The 19,543-nt window shown below is 36.0% G+C and overlaps 1 protein-coding gene across 10 annotated transcripts in view; it reads left to right on the forward strand.

The window, feature by feature from the left end:
- Window positions 1-19,323, forward strand: part of PHKB (phosphorylase kinase regulatory subunit beta) — a 276,301-nt gene extending 256,978 nt beyond the window's left edge. For 5 of the 10 annotated variants that reach the window (XM_037815495.1, XM_037815494.1, XM_037815492.1 and 2 more), the window contains 5 exons: window positions 6,408-6,542; window positions 12,976-13,105; window positions 16,305-16,412; window positions 17,723-17,863; window positions 18,481-18,618. In XM_037815495.1, coding sequence (XP_037671423.1) covers window positions 6,408-6,542; window positions 12,976-13,105; window positions 16,305-16,412; window positions 17,723-17,863; window positions 18,481-18,618 — 652 coding nt within the window. Of the gene's footprint in view, window positions 1-6,407; window positions 6,543-12,975; window positions 13,106-15,887; window positions 15,957-16,304; window positions 16,413-17,722; window positions 17,864-18,480 lie in introns of those variants that run through there. The other 5 variants (XM_037815491.1, XM_037815498.1, XM_037815497.1 and 2 more) reach the window with 2 other exon arrangements.
- Window positions 19,324-19,543: the final 220 nt, after the last annotated feature.

Raw genomic sequence — 19,543 nt, forward strand, 5'->3', positions numbered from 1 at the left:
TATTTTATCTGGTGTTAGTGTAACTACCCAGTTCTCTTTTGGTTACTACTTTTGTGGTATATTTTTTTTCCATCCTTTCACTTTGAACTTTCTTATGGCTTTGAATTTGAAGTGAGTCTCTTGTAAACACCCTATAGTTGAGTCAGGCTGTTTTGTCCATTCTGCCTATCTCTGCTTTTTGATGGGAAAATTCAATCCATTTACAGTTGATGTCACTACAGATAATGTAGGACTTTCTTCTGCCATTTTGCCACTTAGTTTTTGCAAGTCTTATTCTCTTTTTTATCCTTAATTCTTCTATTAATGCCTACTTTCTTGATTTTTTTGTGTTGTACCATATTGAGTCCCTTCTCTCTTTCTGGATATATTTTTTATATATTTTCTTTGTGGTAACCAAGGAGTTAAAATTTACCATCCTAAATATACAGCATCCTTTTTTTTTTTAATCCAACTTAACTTCAATAGTATGCACATAAACTGTTCCTATACTCCTCCATGCCCCCACCTTTTTTTGGTACTTGTTACAAATTATATCTTTGTACGTTGTATGTCCAGAATCATTACTTTTATGCATTTGCATTTTAGCATCTGTAAGAAGTTAGAAGTAGAGTTACATACAAAAAAAAAAAAAATACAATATGATAGTGCTAGCCATTATAATTATCCATATGGTTAACCTTTAACTGAGGTCTTTATTTCCTCATGCATCCCTGAGCCAGTCTAGTGTCCCTGAAGTCTAAAAAACTCCCTCAATTCCTGAGCCGTTTCTTGATTTTGTATCCTGCTAGTGATATGACAGACATTTGCTTGAGTGCCAGGAGCTAACAAAACCAAACAAACCAGTGCAAAAAAAAACCTATTTGCAATCTCTGCAAATTGTTTTGTATTGGCTGGTGATCTCCTTCAGCTTTCAGCTGTCATCTCAAGAAGGTCTACCTAAAGTGAATGCAAAGTATAGGGTCCTCCCTGTCCTTTCTGTGCCTGAATTTTTTCCTGGGCTTGTGATTGTTAGTTGCTTTAGAAATTCCTTGTTTACAGGAATTTGAATACTCCTTCTACCCCCCCAGAACAGAACTCCCTCTCCAGGTTACTCTACTGCAGGACTTAAAGCAGGTAAGCCTTTGCCCCAAGTCACCTCTTTTGCCTGGAGGGCATATTTGGGTTGTGGGGGAAGAAGCTGAGGAGTAGTTTCCTAGGTAAGTCTTTCCCAGCTGGGCGGAGGCTGGGGAGGCACAAAGAAGAGCTGGCGAACTCCATACTGGCCGGGAGGGGGGGGGCCTTTGGGAGAAGACCAGCACGGTGCCAGTCACTTCTCTTCTCCTATGGCTCTTTGAAGCTGTTTTCTTGATTTGGTCTTTGTCCAGTAAATCAGCCCTTTAACTGTTTTCCTTGGTTTCGAGGAATGTCTTTAAGGCTCCTCTGCTGCTCTTGCCCAGGGCATGTTGGCATGATGGCCACCCTCAGAGCCAACCATCCCTGAGTTCTGAAGTAGCTGGTCAAAAGCAGTGATCAGCTATTGGACTGCACACCCCCAGATCTTGGGGAACTAGGTCTTTATATCCCGCCCTGGCACCAGCAAGCTACACCAGGGTCCAGGGTCAAGTACCTCATGCTGGAGCTTAGAGATTTGGCAGCAGTAACAGCTGCACAAGGAGTGCACTTCACTGGTTTTTACCACAATTTATCAGCCTCTTCATCCCGGCTATCCTTGGATGCTGTACAATGTTCTGCTACACTCCAGAGTTTCAAAATAGTTGATTCATCCAGTTCCTGCCTGTTTATATCACCCACTGTATCAGTTACCTTTAAACCAATGCCACTGTGTTTCCATTCCCTTTTTTTTCAAGGTATATCCTGCCATTGCAATTTCTTCAGCTTTACTGCTCTCAGGCACTCCAGGTGAACAAGATAACCTGCTTACAGGAGTGATATTCTAGTCTGATAATGATTTGATTTGCTGTCTTATTATTGATTTAGGCTCCAGCTTTCATGTTGAAATAGATCAAGTTTCTGACAGACCCATTACTGTAAAGACCTCCAATCAGCTGCTTTCTGCTATAGGTCTGTCTGTCAGGCTTTAGTGAGATCTAACCCCTGAGGATATACGCTATCAGTCCCTTTTCATCTCTGCTTTTCATGCTTCCAGGACATCCTCTAAGCAATTATGATTCAGACTTGTCTTGTCCTCTGATGTCTGTAACTGCATCTGTGGATCACACATCCAGTGCTTAGCAAACGTCATCGGTATCATGGGTACCAGCCTAACTAACATTGCTGTGCAGTAAAGGAAAGAGGAGGCAATTGCAGCATTGAGCTCATTAGCTAATTCTGATATTCAAAGTCTTTGCTTTTGACATTTGCTATGAGGTAAGGAAGTAAGATGATGGGGCTCCTCTACATCTAACCTGTTCTGATTGGATCAGAGGGTAAGATGTGTGAGTCATTTTCCTTCAGTTACCACACAGGAAGCCCAGTTGCCTTATCAAAATGTCACTCTTCTCCATATCAGTATGAATCAAGGTGAAAAGTACTTTCTTGCAACTTTTCCATCTCCTATTATATGACTTAGTAAAATGCTTGCATGGATAGTTACTTACTCAATGGTTTCATAGCAAACTTAGCAGATCCTTATTATGTTGAAATTTTCTCAAGGTAATTATTAAAAAATTGTTTTTTTGCCATGGATCAGTGTTTTTCTTTATGGCATTTTTCAGAAAATGTCATCCATTCTGTTTTACCAATGATGTCAGATTTCCATGTGCTTTATTACATATTCCTTGATTGGGCATATTGGAAAGAAAATTGCCAATACACACACAATGTCTTTACTAGCCTCAAACCAAGAGAGTTTTTTAAAAAGACGGATAAGTTTATTTCCAAGATTGTGCAAGAATGCTCATCTATCCCTTTACTCTTGTCCAGCAATGCTGAGGAATTCATTGTCCTCCAGTCAAATCTCCTTACTATGAAGATTGATATGGTCAGTCATATGTGTCTTCCACTTTCTTGTTTGCTTATTGACAAGTTAGAGCATGTCTCTGGTTTTTTAGACAGACTGAATTTATAAGGACCTGGCCCAAGGTTAGCTTTCAGACTTTTGGCCTTTATGTTTGCTTTTCTTTCTTTCTTCCTCCTTTTGTATTAAATGCTTAAAAGCTAGAATTGTCAAATCAGGTTTTGTGACTTTGTCAGTGGGGATGAGGATAAGAAGTCATGCAGTAATATACCACGCAAAGGTATTACTCTCCTTTTTTATTAGTAGTCCTAAAATACATAAAATATCTTTGAGTTTTTTAACTTTGTTACTCACTTGGTAATTTATTTTTTCCAAGTCTTTGAAACCAGTTTAGTAGTTTATGTCTAAGGCTTTTTTACTGTTTTTATTTTAGAGTCTTTTGAAGAATTCTTGGCTAAAAAGATTAGTTTGGCCAATATTTTTTAACAAATAAATGAATTTTCATAATCTGACAAATAAGTTATATTTGTTTGTGCTTGAATGAATGAAAAATAGCCACCTTTTTTCTTTGGTTGCTGTTGAGCACAGTATTTTCTATAATTTGCTCACAAAACTGAGATTTTTGAGAACAGAAAGAAACCTGAAGGGAAGCGTTTTAGGTCTTTTTGCATGGTGCTTCTTTTTGTAGGTTACTGGAGGACTTTGTATGGTACTGAGGAGTTTCAAAAACAAATATGATGGACTATGTTTAGTTTTAGTAACTTGAGATATTGGAGAAATTTAGAAAGTAAGACTTTTAAACATCAAAATTTTACTTATTTTAAAAAAGGATGCCTCCTGAAGCTAAATGGATATGTGATACTGACTTAAATAACTCCAAGACTTGAATTACCTCCAACCTGAGTCTGAGGTGTAAAGTAACATGAGTTTGGTAATGCTGTTATGTGTCTATAATTTGAAACCCTTTTTCCATACATTATCTTATTTGTTCTTATTTGTTCTTCAAAATAATTCCATAAAGTAAGCTGAAGAGGTAATAGTAATATTCCCATTTAAAAATAACTTGCCCAATTGGATATAGTTAATAAGTGCAGGATTGATACGCAAGTCCGTCTTTTTGTTTTTACTTTTCATTAAAAAAATTTTGAAGGTGTAATAATTTGAGAGAATAATTGGTAAATTCTCACTCATTATTTAAGTGGGTATTACCAATTTTTAGTTACTTACATTTTTTGCTTTTTTTTTCCTGTAGTATATTGCAAAGCAAATTCCAGACACTGTGGCTTTTACCCCTCAACGTTTTCTTTTCTCCTTCAATATTTTAGTTAGTATACATCTCTTAAAAAGAACTTTTTCTTAATCACAATACCATTATCACTCTGATAAAATTAGCAATGATTCCTTAATTATTACCCAATTCTTGTTTAAATTCCTCTTATTGTCCCCAAAATGAATTTTTACAGTTGGTCTGTTTGAATCAAGATCCGAAGAAAGGCCCACACATGGCATTGGTTATTGTGTCTCTTAAGTCACTTTTAGTCTAAAACAATACTTCCCACCCCTGCTTTTCTTTCCATGCCATTGACTTGTTGAAGCACCAAAAATCAGGTCTTTGGATTTAGAACTCAGTGTTCCATCCATTGTACTAAGCTACCTCAAATGTAAATACTAAATGTAAAGCAATTTAATAGAATACAACTCTATGTCTAACCTTTAAATAAAAATGGACTTTTTTTTTTATTTAAAGAAGAGTTCCATTGAGCAGACAGTTTGTGACTGAAATGAATAATGAGGATAAGCATGTAAAGAAATCTTAGTCTTTGCCAATAACATGGGTTTAGTCAGATTTTTCTTCTCAGTTAATTAGAAAAACAAATGGTGAATCTTAATTCCATACTCATTCTGTTGCACATATCAGGAAGTTCTCAAACATTTATTTTGTTTGCAAATACTTCATCATCTTTATTCCTATCAATGAATAATTATTAAATATGTATTCTATAGTATCAATAGTAACAATATTTTTAAAATATGTATTATGTTCCATCCTTGTGTATCTCTCATGCTTCCGTATTCTATTGCAATGTTTTGCAACATAAACCCTGCAGTTAACTGATAGACTTCCATAAATGTCAGCACAAGAAGAGGGGATTTGTCTTGGCAGATGGCACTGGAGATGGGAACAGTCACAGAGCAGGGACACATTGAACTATGACCTGGCATAGCAGGCAGGGAGATACACTTGGCTGATGTCACTTCTGTTTCAACAGGGAGGGCTTAACCTTTTTCTTACCATCTTTTGCACCAAGAGACATTAAAGTCATCCGATGAAGATACATCACTGTTGTTTTGCAAACCAGCCTTGAGAAAGGACTTTAATCTGTTTAGTTATATCCACCTAACTGTTTCATCTCTGCATCTGCAATAGCTTGTGGGTTGTCATTCAAGTAATCATATCAAGAGAAAGATAATCTTGGTGCAATAGCCTCACTGCTTTAAATTTTCATTGCTGTAGCTATGCATTGCCTGTAGCAAGCTGGCTGCACAGCCCTGCTTTGGGAGACAAGCAACATGGGTGAATGAAGGCACATTCTTTCCAGATGATGAGCTGCACAGTCTCTGTTATTGAGTGTTCGCTGAAAGATTTAAGGATAAAGCATACTAATCAACTGTGTAAAAGTAATTCTCTCACTTTTCCTAATGGTGTGTAAAGTTCTGGTTCCCTAAGGCACAGTATTATTTCCAGAATTTTCTATAGACTTCACAACTAGTTTATCTGAATTCTTTCCTCAAAACACAGTAACTGAAAGAAATGAGATAAAACTGCAAAAATACTTTTTAAAAACTTTTCAAATTTAAAAAAAGTTACACATAAAAATAATTCAGTGTTTAGACTCTACTGCAATTTATTGGTTAAAGTATGTTCTCTAATGTACCAGTATAATTAAATTATAACTAATTTCAAAGACAGGTACTTCTCCTCTGTCCCTTCTCATCATAGGAAATGACTGCAAAGTAAAGGAAATTTGCAAAAAAATGCTTGTTCTTCTTGAGAAAAGAACATTTACATAATAGCATATCTGAGCCCGTTTCTTAAAATGAATTATGTCTTGTTTTTTGCATATATCTAGCATTAAGGAAATATAATGTGGCAGCTATTTGTGTACATCATACAGAATTGGGAGATTCTCACTTGGTAAGGACCTAAGTGCTTACCTATTTCCATGTTTTGCAGCCTAACCACATGTGCAAGAACAAGCTTCATTTTTAAGAGTCTGATCACATCACATAATCTTGATGGAAGTAATTATATCAGCTGTTTAGGAGATTCAAATAGCGTTCTCCTCATTCCCTTTGGATGGGTCAGCGCCGTTAAGGACATTACCACGAGAAGCACAGGGTAATTTTATTTCAAGCCTTGTTGATTCATACTCCCCTGATTTTGTTGTAGGTGGATCATCCATGCCATGGAGTACGAGCTACAGATCCGCAGTGGAGACAAGCCAGCCGTAGACTTATATCGGCTGTCACCTAGTGAAGTTAAACAACTTTTGTTGGATATTCTCCAGCCTCAACAGAATGGAAGGTAATGAAGGCCCTTTATAACCTCTAGAACCTCTGGATTTTAAGTAACATCATAATTTTTGGACTTATGTATGTATGAAATTAATAATATATCAGAGACCACTCTACTGGATGGGCAGTGTAAACAGAGATTCTTAAATGTCTGTCTTAAGTTGTGATTTTATGTTGGTTTGAATTTTATGTTTTTTTCGGTTACAGTTTCTAAGTGTTTCTTCATTTTTATTATTCTGTGCAGAATATAATACTTCATACCACTTTGGTCAATTCCACTTCCAAACCATTGTAGCACTCACCGTCTCTCCCAACATTTTGGCAAAGAGGTGTATTTGGTAATGTTATTTAAATATGTTGCCTGTGATTATATTACCCTAAATAGACCATTAGCTTATTTAGGGCTAAACCCTTTCATAGACTTAACTTGTGCTAATGTTAGAATAAAAAATAATAAATAAAATAATAATAAAATACTCTGTGTCTGCCTGGCATTTTCCAAGGTGATATATGTAAGGGCCTAGGGAATTCTCCCTAGAGAAGAGGTCTTCTACAAAGGAGAGTTGAACAAAAGGAAAGAATCATTGTTCTTAGATAGGACTTAATGTTATAAAGATGTCAGTTATCAATTTAATGCATTTCCAATAAAATTCCAACAACCTGTTTTATGGAGTGAGACAAGTTGATACTAAATGTCATATTGAGAAACAAATGTGTAAGAATGCCCAGAAAACCATAAAATGACTTACCCTGCCAGATTTTTTTTAATTGTGGAATATAACATATTTACATAGAAGTGATAACTTTTCAAGTGCAATTTAACAAGTAGTTAGAGAGCAAATGTCAAAGAATATTATGGGTTACAGTACCACAGTTTCAGTTATTTCCTTATTGTGAAATATAACAGTGTGCCTGTTCCAGTTTGCTAAAGCTGCTGTTATGCAAAATACCAGAAATGGATTGGCTTTTACAAAGGGGATTTATTAAGTTACAAATTTACAGTCCTCAAGCCATAAAGTGTCCAAACTAAGGCATCAACACAAGGATACCTTCACTGAAGAATGGCCAGTGGTGTCCAGAGCACCTCTGACAGCTGAGAAGGCACATGGCTGGCATCTGCTCATCCTTTGCTCCTGGCTTGTGTTTCAAAATGGTTTTCTCCCAAAATGTCTGTGGGCTTCTCTCTTCGCTCCTCTCTCAGCCCCTGTGCGTCCTTGCTTCTTTCTCCCAGGGCATTTCTCTCTAAGCATCTGGGGGTCCTCTCATAGTTTCTCTGAGGCAAACCCTGGGCTTCATCTCTTAGCTTAGCATCTCCATACAAACTTCTGTCAGCATCTCCAAGCGTCAGCCTCAGTGTCGGCTCCCAGCTTCTCTCCAAAATGTCTCTCTCAGCTTCTCTTGGGGCATTTTGTCCTCTTTGCTCTCTGTGTGAGCTCAATTTAAGGACTCCAGTAATCTAATTAAGACCCACCCTGAATGAGCAGGGCCATACCTCCATGGAAATAATATAATTAGAATTCCTACACACAGTTGAGTGGATCACATCTCCATGGAAACATTCAATGAAAATGTCATACCCTAATCAAAAAGATTAATAAGTCTGCCCCCACAAGATTGTATTAAAGAACATGGCTTTTCTGGGAGACATAATATATCTAAACCGGCACAGTACCCTACCAGGCTTAAAAACTACTATAAAGCCTCTGTAATTAGGACAGTATGATACTGGTGCATAAACAAACAGATCAGTAGTACAGAATAGAAAACCCAGAAATAGTACTTATAGACCCAAGTACATATGGAAACTTAGTATGTGATAAAGGTGGCATTTCAAATCACTTGGTAAAAGACAGACTTAAAATACATACCACTAGGACAACTGGATAGCCATTTGGAAAAAGATAAAATCAGACCCATACTTTATACCAGACACAAGAATAAACTCCAGATAGATTAGAGATCTAAAAATAAAACAAACCATACATGTGCTACAAGAAAACATGGGTAAATTTCTTTTTAACTTGGTGTGGAAAAAGGTTTTCTAACTATAATGTAAAACCCAGAAGCAATAAAATAAAAGATTTTTAAGACTATTTAAAAATATGAAAAGAATTTTTGCATGGCAGAAAATACATAAGTAACATCAAAAGGCAACTGAAATAAATCAGGCCCTCAACTTGAGGCTTGCTCTTGTGAAACTTTGGGCTATAAAATGGGAGGCAGAGCCTTCCTGTAATTATGCCTAAGAGGCACCTCCAGGGAACCTCTTTTGTTGCTCAGATGTGGCCTTTCTCTAAGCCCAACTCAGCAAATAAATTCATTAACCTCCCCCCAACAAGGGACATGACTCCCAGGGGAATGAGTCTCCCTGGCTACTTGGGACATGACTCTCAAGAATGAGCCTGGCCCTGGCAACAAGGGATTGAAAATGCCTACTTGACCAAAAGTGGGAAAGGAAAGGTAACAAGCTGAGGTTACAGTGTGTGAGAGATCCCAAATAGAGTCTGGAGGGTATCCTGGAGGTTTCTTTTATGCAGGTTCCAGCTAGACAGCCCAAATGGCCACAGTATGCCATGCCCTTACCAAAAGTATTCCCCAATAAGTAGGTCCTTACCTAAGATTCTATAAATAATTCATTCACTAAGTTTTCTCTCTCAGAAACTTAAATCCACCACAGTGTTCCTATGCCAGACAAGTCCTAAAACCTAGAGGCAACAACCTCTTTAAGAACAACAATCAGATGCAGCCCCCGTACCGTTGACACCCCCATCAGCATGAGCAAGTTAGGGTGGTCACTACCTAGACACCCCTGAAGATGGACAAAGAGACTAAGTGAGAGGACGGGGTAGCAACAAACAAGATAATATTTAACAAAAGTCTATGTATACTGAAAATTTATATAAATATATATATATATATATATATATATATGTATTTTAAATGTTGGGGTGTTGGAATCACTGGACGAAGGTAAATGATGTGGTGGAACTGTAACCTGTAACGTTCTTTAAAATTTGCTCTATAGCTACATGTTGAATTGTGCTTTGAAAGTCTTCACTTTTGGGTATATACCCTATATTTCATAATAAGGAAAGAACTGAAACTGCAGAACTGTAACCCATAACAGTTTTGAAATTACTTAAATAACTGCTTGTTGAACTGTATGTCAAAAGTTAACACATTTCTTTATGTATGTTATATTTTACAATAATGGAAATAGCTGAAGTTGTGGAACTGTGACCCATGACATTCTTTGAAATTTGTTCTCTAACTACTTGTTAAATCGTACTTTGAAAGTTATCACTGTTTTGTATATGTATTAAAGTTCACAATAAAAAAATGCAAAAAAAAAAAAAAACAGCTGAGAAACTGGGACAAAAAATGCCACAGGCAAAGAGTAATATCCAAAATTTCTTAAAATTGAGGGACAGAGAACCAAAACCTAAGGTAAAAATGAATAACAAAATCATGATTAAAAAATTTGTTTAAAACACATACAATTGTCTTTAGACATTTAAAAGATGCTCAGAGTCACTCATAATTAGACACATGTAAATTAAAACAGCATTGAGATACCATTTCTTATCTCAGACTGGTAAAAGTTAAAAAGTGTGACAAGCATTTAATGTGGCTATTGGGAAACAGGAACTCTCAGATGTAGCTGGTAGGCAGAAACTTCTTGAAGGAAATTTGACAACATCTAAAAAATTTACTAATGTACTTTTAGGAATCTACCCTGAAGATACACCTCCAACAATTTGGATATATATTTGCTCAAGGTTATTCATTGCATCATTGTTTATATTTGCAAAATATTGCAAACAACCTAAATGCCCATACAAAGGATATTGTCTGAATGAGTATGATATGTCCACACAATGAAGTACTATGCAGCTGTGAAAAAGAATGAGAGTGGTCTGTATGCATAGATAAGGAATCATTTCTAGGATATATTGTTACATGAAACAGCAAAGTGCAAAAGAGCATCTGTAGTATGCCACTCTTCATGTAAGAAAGAAGAAGATATAAGAAAATATATGTATACCTGCTCATTTGTGCAGAAGAAATACAGAAAGGATAAATCAAAACCTAATGACATTGTTTACTTTCAGGGAGTGGGTGGGAACAAGATGGAAGGAATAGATGAAATAGATAAAGGTACATGGAGTTAGGGGAAGAACCATACTTCCAAACCATGGTAATGTTTCATATACCCAGAATTTGAACAATTAATTAAAATTAATCCAAGATGTTAAGGGAACCCCAAATAGAATACAAGCTGTAACAAACGAATATAACCCCTCTCACAAGAATGTTACAGAAAAGAATTAACCCAAGTACCTTTGGAAAACATTACTTTGGATACTGTAAGGCTGAAGGAAAAAGGAACCACACACAAATACTGTACTGTAGGTAATAATATTTTTTTCTCACAATGATATAGATTAACAATTCTGAAATTATTAATTTTGATTAATAAATGTATATGAAATGACAGAAAAAGAAAATTAATTTAGGCAAATGCCATAGTAAGAATTGTTGCAAGCAAGAATCACCTCAATTGATTCTAAAATTAGTAGGTGAAAGTATAATGAGAAACAGAAAACTTGCATAATTTCAAAGTACATCCTCTCAGGTTACTTTTTAATTGCAAAGGGAAAGATAGTAACTTTATAGTGGAAAAACCCTCCCCACCTTAACCAACTGATCAAGTCTATCACCAGTAAAAAGACCTATCCACATATCAAAAGACACAGAAGACATATTGACATATCAAAAGGACACAGCCTAGCTTCTGTGGCTTTCTTGCTCAAATGCATAATGTCAGTCTAATCATGAGAAAACATCAGACAAACCCAAATTGAGGTCCTTTCTACAAAATATCTGACATTTCTAGTGTCAAAGTCATGAAAGATAAAGGAAGACTGAAGAGCTATCCACAGGTTAGAGGAGTCTAGGAGACATGAAAACTAAATGCAATGTAGCATCCTGGATTGTATCTTGGACTAAAACAAAGACATAAGTGGTAAAACTAGTGAAGTTTCAATAAGGTCCATAGTTTAACGGTATTGTATCAATGTTAGTTTCCTGGATTCCACAATAGTACTATGTTTAGAGCAGGATGTGGTATGGTTAGATAGTAAGAATTGGGGAAGCTGATTTGAAGATTATACCAGAACTTTCTGAATTATCTTTGTGTCTTTTTTGAAAGAGTACCATTTTTCAAAATAAAAGGCAAAAAAATAACAAAGATCTTCTGAAATAATTCTCCACCTCCATTGTAGACATGAGTATTCACTCATTTCTACTTTTTATATTGTTCTAAGCAAACCTCTCCTTTCTAAAGTATTATCCATGACTTCCTTGAACTCTGAAAACATCCTTTTTTGTTGCCAAACAAGAGGAATGGGGAAAAAGTCAAATGCAGAATATGGGGTATTCATTTTACACACCTATTATCTAAAGTAAAACATCACCAAGGAATCTCTAGACATTTGGGCTTCTTGTTAACATAGCACTGAACCCAACAAGGAAAGCCAAAAAGGATGCCTCTCTCATTTATGTAGGGATAAAATTTCATTGGTCTTCTCTCACCAGAACAAAAATGCCTTTTTCTGTTTCCTATATCCTGCATAGTTATTTTAATTCCTAGAAATATTGTAGGAATTCATGACATGTTTCACACTGATGCCTTTTTTAATAACAAGTTTTAAAATGTGTATTTGTTCCTGTCTTCAGCTGTGGCAAGAGTATATTACTTTGTCATTTATTCTGTTCTTTTCAAATTATGCCAACTGGTCTTTAATACTTGTGAATTATTTAAGAAGTTTATCTTAAGATTTAATGCTTAATGCATGAAACTCAGATCTGAGTTTTTCATCGCTGGTACTTCAGCCATATTTAAACAGCAAACTTATTTTTAATAAGGTCTAAAATAAAGGAATTTCAATACATATAAAAAAACTTTACTTGAGTATCCATTCATTGAATTATCAAATGTTTATTAAGCACCTTTCTGGGAAAAGGTGTATAGGAGTGATCAAGTTATATAATTTCCATTCCTTTGTGGAGCTTACATCTTATTGTTAAGAACCACATAAACATTTTTAAATTCGCTGCCCCTGTGTTTTTAAATGGAGCTGCTTTGTGTATTAGGAACTCATCTGATCATGTAGTGAACAACCTCATAATTTACTAAAGAATAGCATTTTACCTATTAAATGTTTTAAAATCTTGGGGATTTTCTGTTCTCCTGCAAGCTCTATTTTTTACTATGAAATGTGTACTGACTTCTATAATATGGTAGAGATGCATCATTTGTGGATTTTGGCTTTTATTGTTCTGCCGATTAGAACAATTAATCCATATTGTGAGCTTTGCTTGCTTTCTACCACAACAAGCTTGTTTTTCAACTCTGAAAACAATTTTCCTTTGGTCTACAGATGTTGGATGAATAGGCGTCAGATCGATGGTTCATTGAATAGAACTCCCCCTGGGTTTTATGACCGAGTGTGGCAGATCCTAGAGCGTACACCCAATGGTATCATTGTAGCTGGGAAGCATTTGCCACAGGTAAAGCCCCATCTTGTTTATGTCAGTGACAAGGACTTCTAAAGAGAACTAAAGGAATAGAGAATTTTCCCCCTCTGCTCTGCAGATAACCTTTCTTCTTATTTAGTTGTCTACGAGTATTTAAAGGAGGGAATAATAATTGGAGGGTAGAAATACTAGAAAATAAGAGTCTAATCATCTGGTTGGAAATACTTTTCCCCAATCTCAGTTACTTTTATTTTTCAATTTTAATCTCCTTTATAAAAGGGCCACTTTACCAAATGGATATATTACTGAAAAGTTGTCTTTAATCAATTTTGTTTTTGCTTTGTAGTATTTCATATGTTCAAGGAAGCTCTCTGTTTAAAGGAAGCACATGGTCATATCTTTTGCCAAGCAAACTGTCCTTCCTTTGTTTACTTATTAGTGAATTTGGGACTTCTTATATTGACTTTACCTTAAGTGGGGGTATCCTTTCACCACCAAGTTTTTTTGTTTTTTGCTCTGTTTTTGTTTTGTTTTGTTTTGTTACTTAGGGTTCACTGTTTGTGTAGTGTAGTTCCACAGATATTTTTAAAATGTTTTTTCTGTTACCATATATGCAATCTAACATTTCCCCTTTTAATCACATTGAGATACGTATTTCAGTGCAATTAATTATGTTTACAGTGTATGAATCTTGAAGACATCATGTTGAATGAAATAAGCAAGACACAAAAGGACAAATATTATATGATCTCATTGATTTGAAATAATTAGTATAAGCAAACTCATAGAGTCAGAATCTGGAATACAGGTTACCAGGGACAGGGAGGGCATAGGGAATGGGAAGATATGGCTTAAAATGTACAGGATTCCTATTTGTAATGTTTGAAGTGTTTTAGGTAATGGAAGGTGGTGATGGTAGCACCACCAAGTTTCAATCTCTCGAAAGCAGTGGACTGCTGCTGAGGGTCCTCATAAGCAATAAAATACACATTCAGGAAACCAGATCAGAACTTGAGAAGCAGCATGGTCTAGTAACGCTATGGATAAAGAAATTACTACTTAGGAATAGCATTGAAATGCAGTAGCTCTTTAGGCCATTAGACAATCAGACAATCACTTATTTTACTTGAAGTGTGACTTTACCTGTGGGCCAAATAAATTAGTGCCCCCTCCCTCATATGGCTTCCCACATTATGTAACTGGTCTGCTCCTGTGATATGATTATTTTATTTAAACCTGACATTAAAATCATTCTGCTTATACGCAAAAGTGAATAATTAGCATCTTGGAATGGAGTACTGTATTTGTTTTTTGTTGAAACTTGAACCAAATTTATTTTGATGAAGCTTGTTATACAAATAAAGTATTCCTAAATACATACACCTGCACTCTTTTTATACATACATATACATAGAGTATCTCTAGAAGGACCTACAAGAAATTGGTAGCATTCTTTCTTTTTTGCTTCTGGGAAAAGGAACTATGTGGCTGGGGGACAGAGGTGAGTTTTTCACTGAAACCCTTTTTTACCTTTGAAATTTTGAACTATTACTTATTCAACAAGCACTTTTAAAAAGTATTCTTTATATTACTCATGGACTGTTAAGTGGTTTTCTTTGGTTGCCAGTGTATACACTCCATCCCTTTCCCAGTTGCTGTGATTGTTGTTATGGAGCCACACCATCTCCTTGAGCAAACAGCCCTCCATTGTTAGGATCCTGCTTCCACTAGGCCTCATCTCTGCACACCTGGGCAGTGGTCTGAGGCAACCTTTGCTCAGTCTCCATCTCAGCCCCCACTGATACTTAGCAGGTTTTCATCTAATTGTCTGATCACCTGGGCTGTTTACATATAGTATACTCTCTTTGCCAACACTAATAACAACAATAGGTTTGAATTAAATACTGTTTATGTACCAGGTACTTTCTAAGTATTCACGTAATCTTCACAATAGTCTTATGAGGTAGGTACTTTATTATTCCCATTTGACAGATGAGGAAACTGAAGCACAGATAAGTGGTTTTCCCAGGGTCACCCTTCTGGTATATAGCAGACCCAGGCTGTGGCCTCCCGCAAAAATTTATTCTAAACTTCTTTGCTACACTGATTCCATAAGTCCTTTCCAAGATTAGGAGATATGACAAGTTTGATATCTGTAAGTTTTATTATCATAGTCACATAGCAGTTTGGTTGCCTTTTCAAATGAGATCTATATGAAACCTTTCCTCTGTAACCCATTAATCCCATTGCTAGACTTGTAAACAATTTTAATAACTGTGTTTGGCAACCAGCCTCATTTTCCCCAGATTGGGAACTACCTGTAAGTAGATGGACAGCATCAAATATGGGGAGGGCTGAGGATTAGTACACCTGGCAAAACAATGCTATCACTTAATTTGAAAGGGGACATATCCACTGTGTCCCATTTTGAGTAGTAAGTAGGTGCACATTGTTCTGAAGCTGTGACTGAATTTCACTGTAAAGCGTTATTGAGGTAAAAGCAATTAATACGTCTGAACATCTCTGGTAATAATTCTGGTGACTCCATCTGCTTTCCTCTATAGGAGCCTAACATTTAGAGCCTTCTTTCCATCTTTTAAGGGTTACCTACTATGCTCGGCTTTGAAATTGGATTTGAGTTTATTTTCTGTTTTTATTTGGTTTGTGAAAGTGAATGGAACACTATAAAATTTTCTAGCTTTAAATGAAATATAAAGGATAAAGTAAAGTCTTTCAGTTTTGCTTTTACTGTTTGCCTGCCATTTCTGCAAATAATGTTGCTTTTGCTTGTTTGTATTCATTTTTATGCTGCTAGCTCAGAAAGGACCTGCCACAGAAATGATGTAAATTAAGTAGCAAGTGATGTACATGCTGAAGTCTGACAGTGAGCATAACTTTTTTGTTAATTCTGAAAACAATAGGTACTCTATCTGTTGCCTCAATTTTGGGCTGCCGTTTTGTGAATCAAAAAAGCTTTCTAATATAGTCCCTTTCCCCTAAAAACATTAATAAAGTTAAGGTAACTCCTAAAAATGGGAGGTTTAATTCACGGTAGTCAGCTGGTTGGCTTCAGTAGTTTGACATGTATAAAATGCCGTTGTATAGCTGAGGATGTTCTCTAAGGCTATATACAAATTGAAGAAGATTATTGATTAGAAAATGAAATTCCTCTATTAAATGAGAACTAGAGTATAACAGAGCAGCATTTTAATGTTCAGTTATTTTTTTTCAGCAACCAACCCTGTCAGATATGACCATGTATGAGATGAATTTCTCTCTCCTTGTTGAAGACATGTTGGGCAATATTGATCAGCCAAAGTACAGACAGATCATTGTGGAGGTTTGTATCAAGAAAGGCAAATTGCTCAAGAAGTGCTTTCTACCTGCTGTCTAAAAACTAGGGTAAAGGAAACTACCAAGTAGACCAAGAATTTCATTCCTCACCCACCCCTGATCTCCTCTAATTGAGTCCTTCATGTGCCCAAGTCCAGGCACAGGAACAGTGTGAGCATCTTAAACTCCAGGATGGAAAGATTCCCTCCCCATTTCTTTTCACCTATACATTCATTCCAAGTACATCAGCAGTACCATAAATACCTTCCTTGTGCTGTTACCATAACCTTTCCACATCTAGTTCTTCTGGGACATCAAGTGGGTAACAGAGGTCCTTCTTATTGACTGTAATGAGCTCATTCCTTTTGCAGGAAAAAATGTTCCTTTAGAACTAGAGCATAACTTATATTCTTCTGGCTAGAGCCCTGCCCCAAGGTCTCCCGCATTGTGACCCCTGAGTTATACTGAGAGTGTTTCCTTTGGTTCCTCCAGGTTCTGTTTGTGAAGCATTTAGATAAAGTACAGTCATTTAGGAGTTCTGTTTCGTGTTACATGCACAAGGTAGGAGCCATAAACATCATCAGAAAACCTTTATAAGCAATGTGTACTCAGACATAGTCTTTACCTATAAGAGTTTATCATCTAAAATGAGCATTACTACTTAGGATAAATGTATGGGATGGCCAAATAATAGGATGATGTGTCAAACTAAAATAGTTTATACAGACCTGACTATAGCCTCATGTCAAAAAGTCAGAAGTAAGTGTATTTTGTAAAACAGCCATTCTGAGAAACTGCTATGCCATCACAGAGTTATATTCATTTTGGGGTGCTCAGACCCCAAGTTGTTTCATCATTAACCCTGACCCAGTCTCTGTTGAACTCATCTGCCTTTTCTGGCTCTGTCTCTACCCCTTCATCTCTGGCAGGCCCCCAATCACACTAGATATTTTTTGGTTACTGGCCTCTTGCCAACAAAGGATTAATGCCAAAGGCCTAGAAAGAGTTCAGATATTTAGAGTAAATAGGGCACAAGGTTAGGAAAAACATTTTTCTAAGTTGTTAATTTTACTTAAGTGACTAAAAAAACATTTAAATACAGCTATAGGGACACAGTAAAAACATGGACATCACTTCCAAACAGAACTTAGACTGCTCATTTGTAAGATTAGGAAGATTCCCAGTCTTCCTCTTAGCATACAGAACACACTATAGAGTGCTAGGATCATCCATTGATCTGATTAAAGAATAAAACAGGTCCAGAGTGTTTCCCTTTCATGGTTCATATAATTGGCTTTCAACATCTGTCTCTTCTAGCTGCTAATGGTTGTATCCATTGTACTGGAAAGAAACCCCGAGCTAGAATTTCAAGACAAAGTAGATCTAGACAAATTGGTGAAAGAAGCATTTCATGAATTTCAAAAAGATGGGAGTCGGCTAAAAGAAGTGGAAAAACAAGTAAGTAGAGAAAATAGCTTTTTGTAGAATTGTTTCACTGTCATAACTCTGAAAAAAAAAAAAAATCCCTTATCTCTCATTATTCAATTTACAAAACACGTTCAGAGAGTACAAAATACCGTCAGGGTGACGTTGACACTATTTGAGGAATTAACATTACTTTTTAGTTAATTACTAGTCAATTCAGCTATGAAATTCTTACTAAAAAGAAATCTAGGAAGAAGTAAATCTCCTTTATATATTTAGCAGTTAAAATGTATTTTACCAGGATTAAATTCTGGGAGAACAGGAATGCAGTAACCAACAACATACTGGGGCTGCGTCCTGCCTAATATAGCCCCTTCCAGGCTCTCTGTTTGATCTTTTTGCTCATCTGTAAAATCTTTGCCTAAGTAAATAAAAATTATTGGTAAAGAGGAGAGTAGTAAAAACGTCTGTCTTTGTTTTATATGCTGAGATGACACCTCAGGAAAATGAAAGAAAAGTTCAGAAAGCTCATATTTTCCATAAGGAAATCTTCCTGTGCATTTATTTTTTCCCTAGGCTGACACTGATTTTACCTGTCAACTCTTTACAAACAAAAAATCAAACAGCCTGCTTACTTTTTTCCTTTGTAGGATGATATGGCTTCCTTTTACAACACCCCCCCCCTGGGAAAAAAAGGAACATGCAGCTATTTGACAAAGGTTGTGATGGATTTGCTGCTGGAAGGAGAGGTCAAGCCCAGCAATGACGACCCATGTCTGGTTAGCTAATGAGGAAAGTAGAAGAAGCTCTGTCGAGACACTGTCCACAGTGTGTTTTGTGTTGAAGTGTAATCAAGGCAGCCATTATGGATGGACTGATCATGGTGGTGAAGTGTTTGCCTTGCCCTTGGCAGAGTTATGAAACTCTTTTGCATGCCATAGCCAATCTAATGGTAAGAAATGCTTTTTACTCCAGCAAGAAAGCTCTCTCATGATTATACCAACATCAGTAATAACCTTCACTGAATGATAGAAATACTTTATGGTTTGAAAATTCGCCTCTGCATGTCTCATGAAAATGAATATTTGTTCCTTGGACTAACTTCCCACCTCAGTGCATACTGGTGGACTTTTTTTAGGGGCATTGTCGTGTTATAAGAAGATCTTAATATGCATCATAAAAGCAAAGTCAGCCAGCTGATATTTTAGTTCTTAGAAACTGCATTATTAGTAATATTTTACGATATAGAGCTATTGTACAATTTTACCTTATAAACCTGACTGTGGTTTTGTATTTGTGCTAACAGTGAGGATTGAACTAAAATACAAGGCAGTAAATCTATACCTTTCTCAAAGATTTTCTTTGAGCTCCTACTGAAAATGGGACATGTATAGGATTGTTTAGAAGTATGTTAAATTGTAGGATTTTTAACCTAGTTTGTTTGTACTAGTAAAAATAGAGTTAAAAGTTATTAAAGTTTATTTTGAAATTAACAAATGTTTCTGGACATGTTCTTTGTTCCCATGTTCATAATACTGAGTTTACTATATCTGAATATTTTCATTTAATTGATGTGGTGATGGAATGGAAGAGAATCTCTGTTAGCTTTTATTACACACATTTTGCTAGTAGATAGATGTAAACATACTTCAGTAAAAATACTAAGTAGATTAAACATCTGCACTTTATGAATTTATTTCCTTTCTAAATGTT

The sequence above is a fragment of the Choloepus didactylus genome, chromosome 22 (genome assembly GCF_015220235.1).
Source record: "Choloepus didactylus isolate mChoDid1 chromosome 22, mChoDid1.pri, whole genome shotgun sequence".
In the NCBI taxonomy this organism is placed as follows: domain Eukaryota; kingdom Metazoa; phylum Chordata; class Mammalia; order Pilosa; family Megalonychidae; genus Choloepus; species Choloepus didactylus.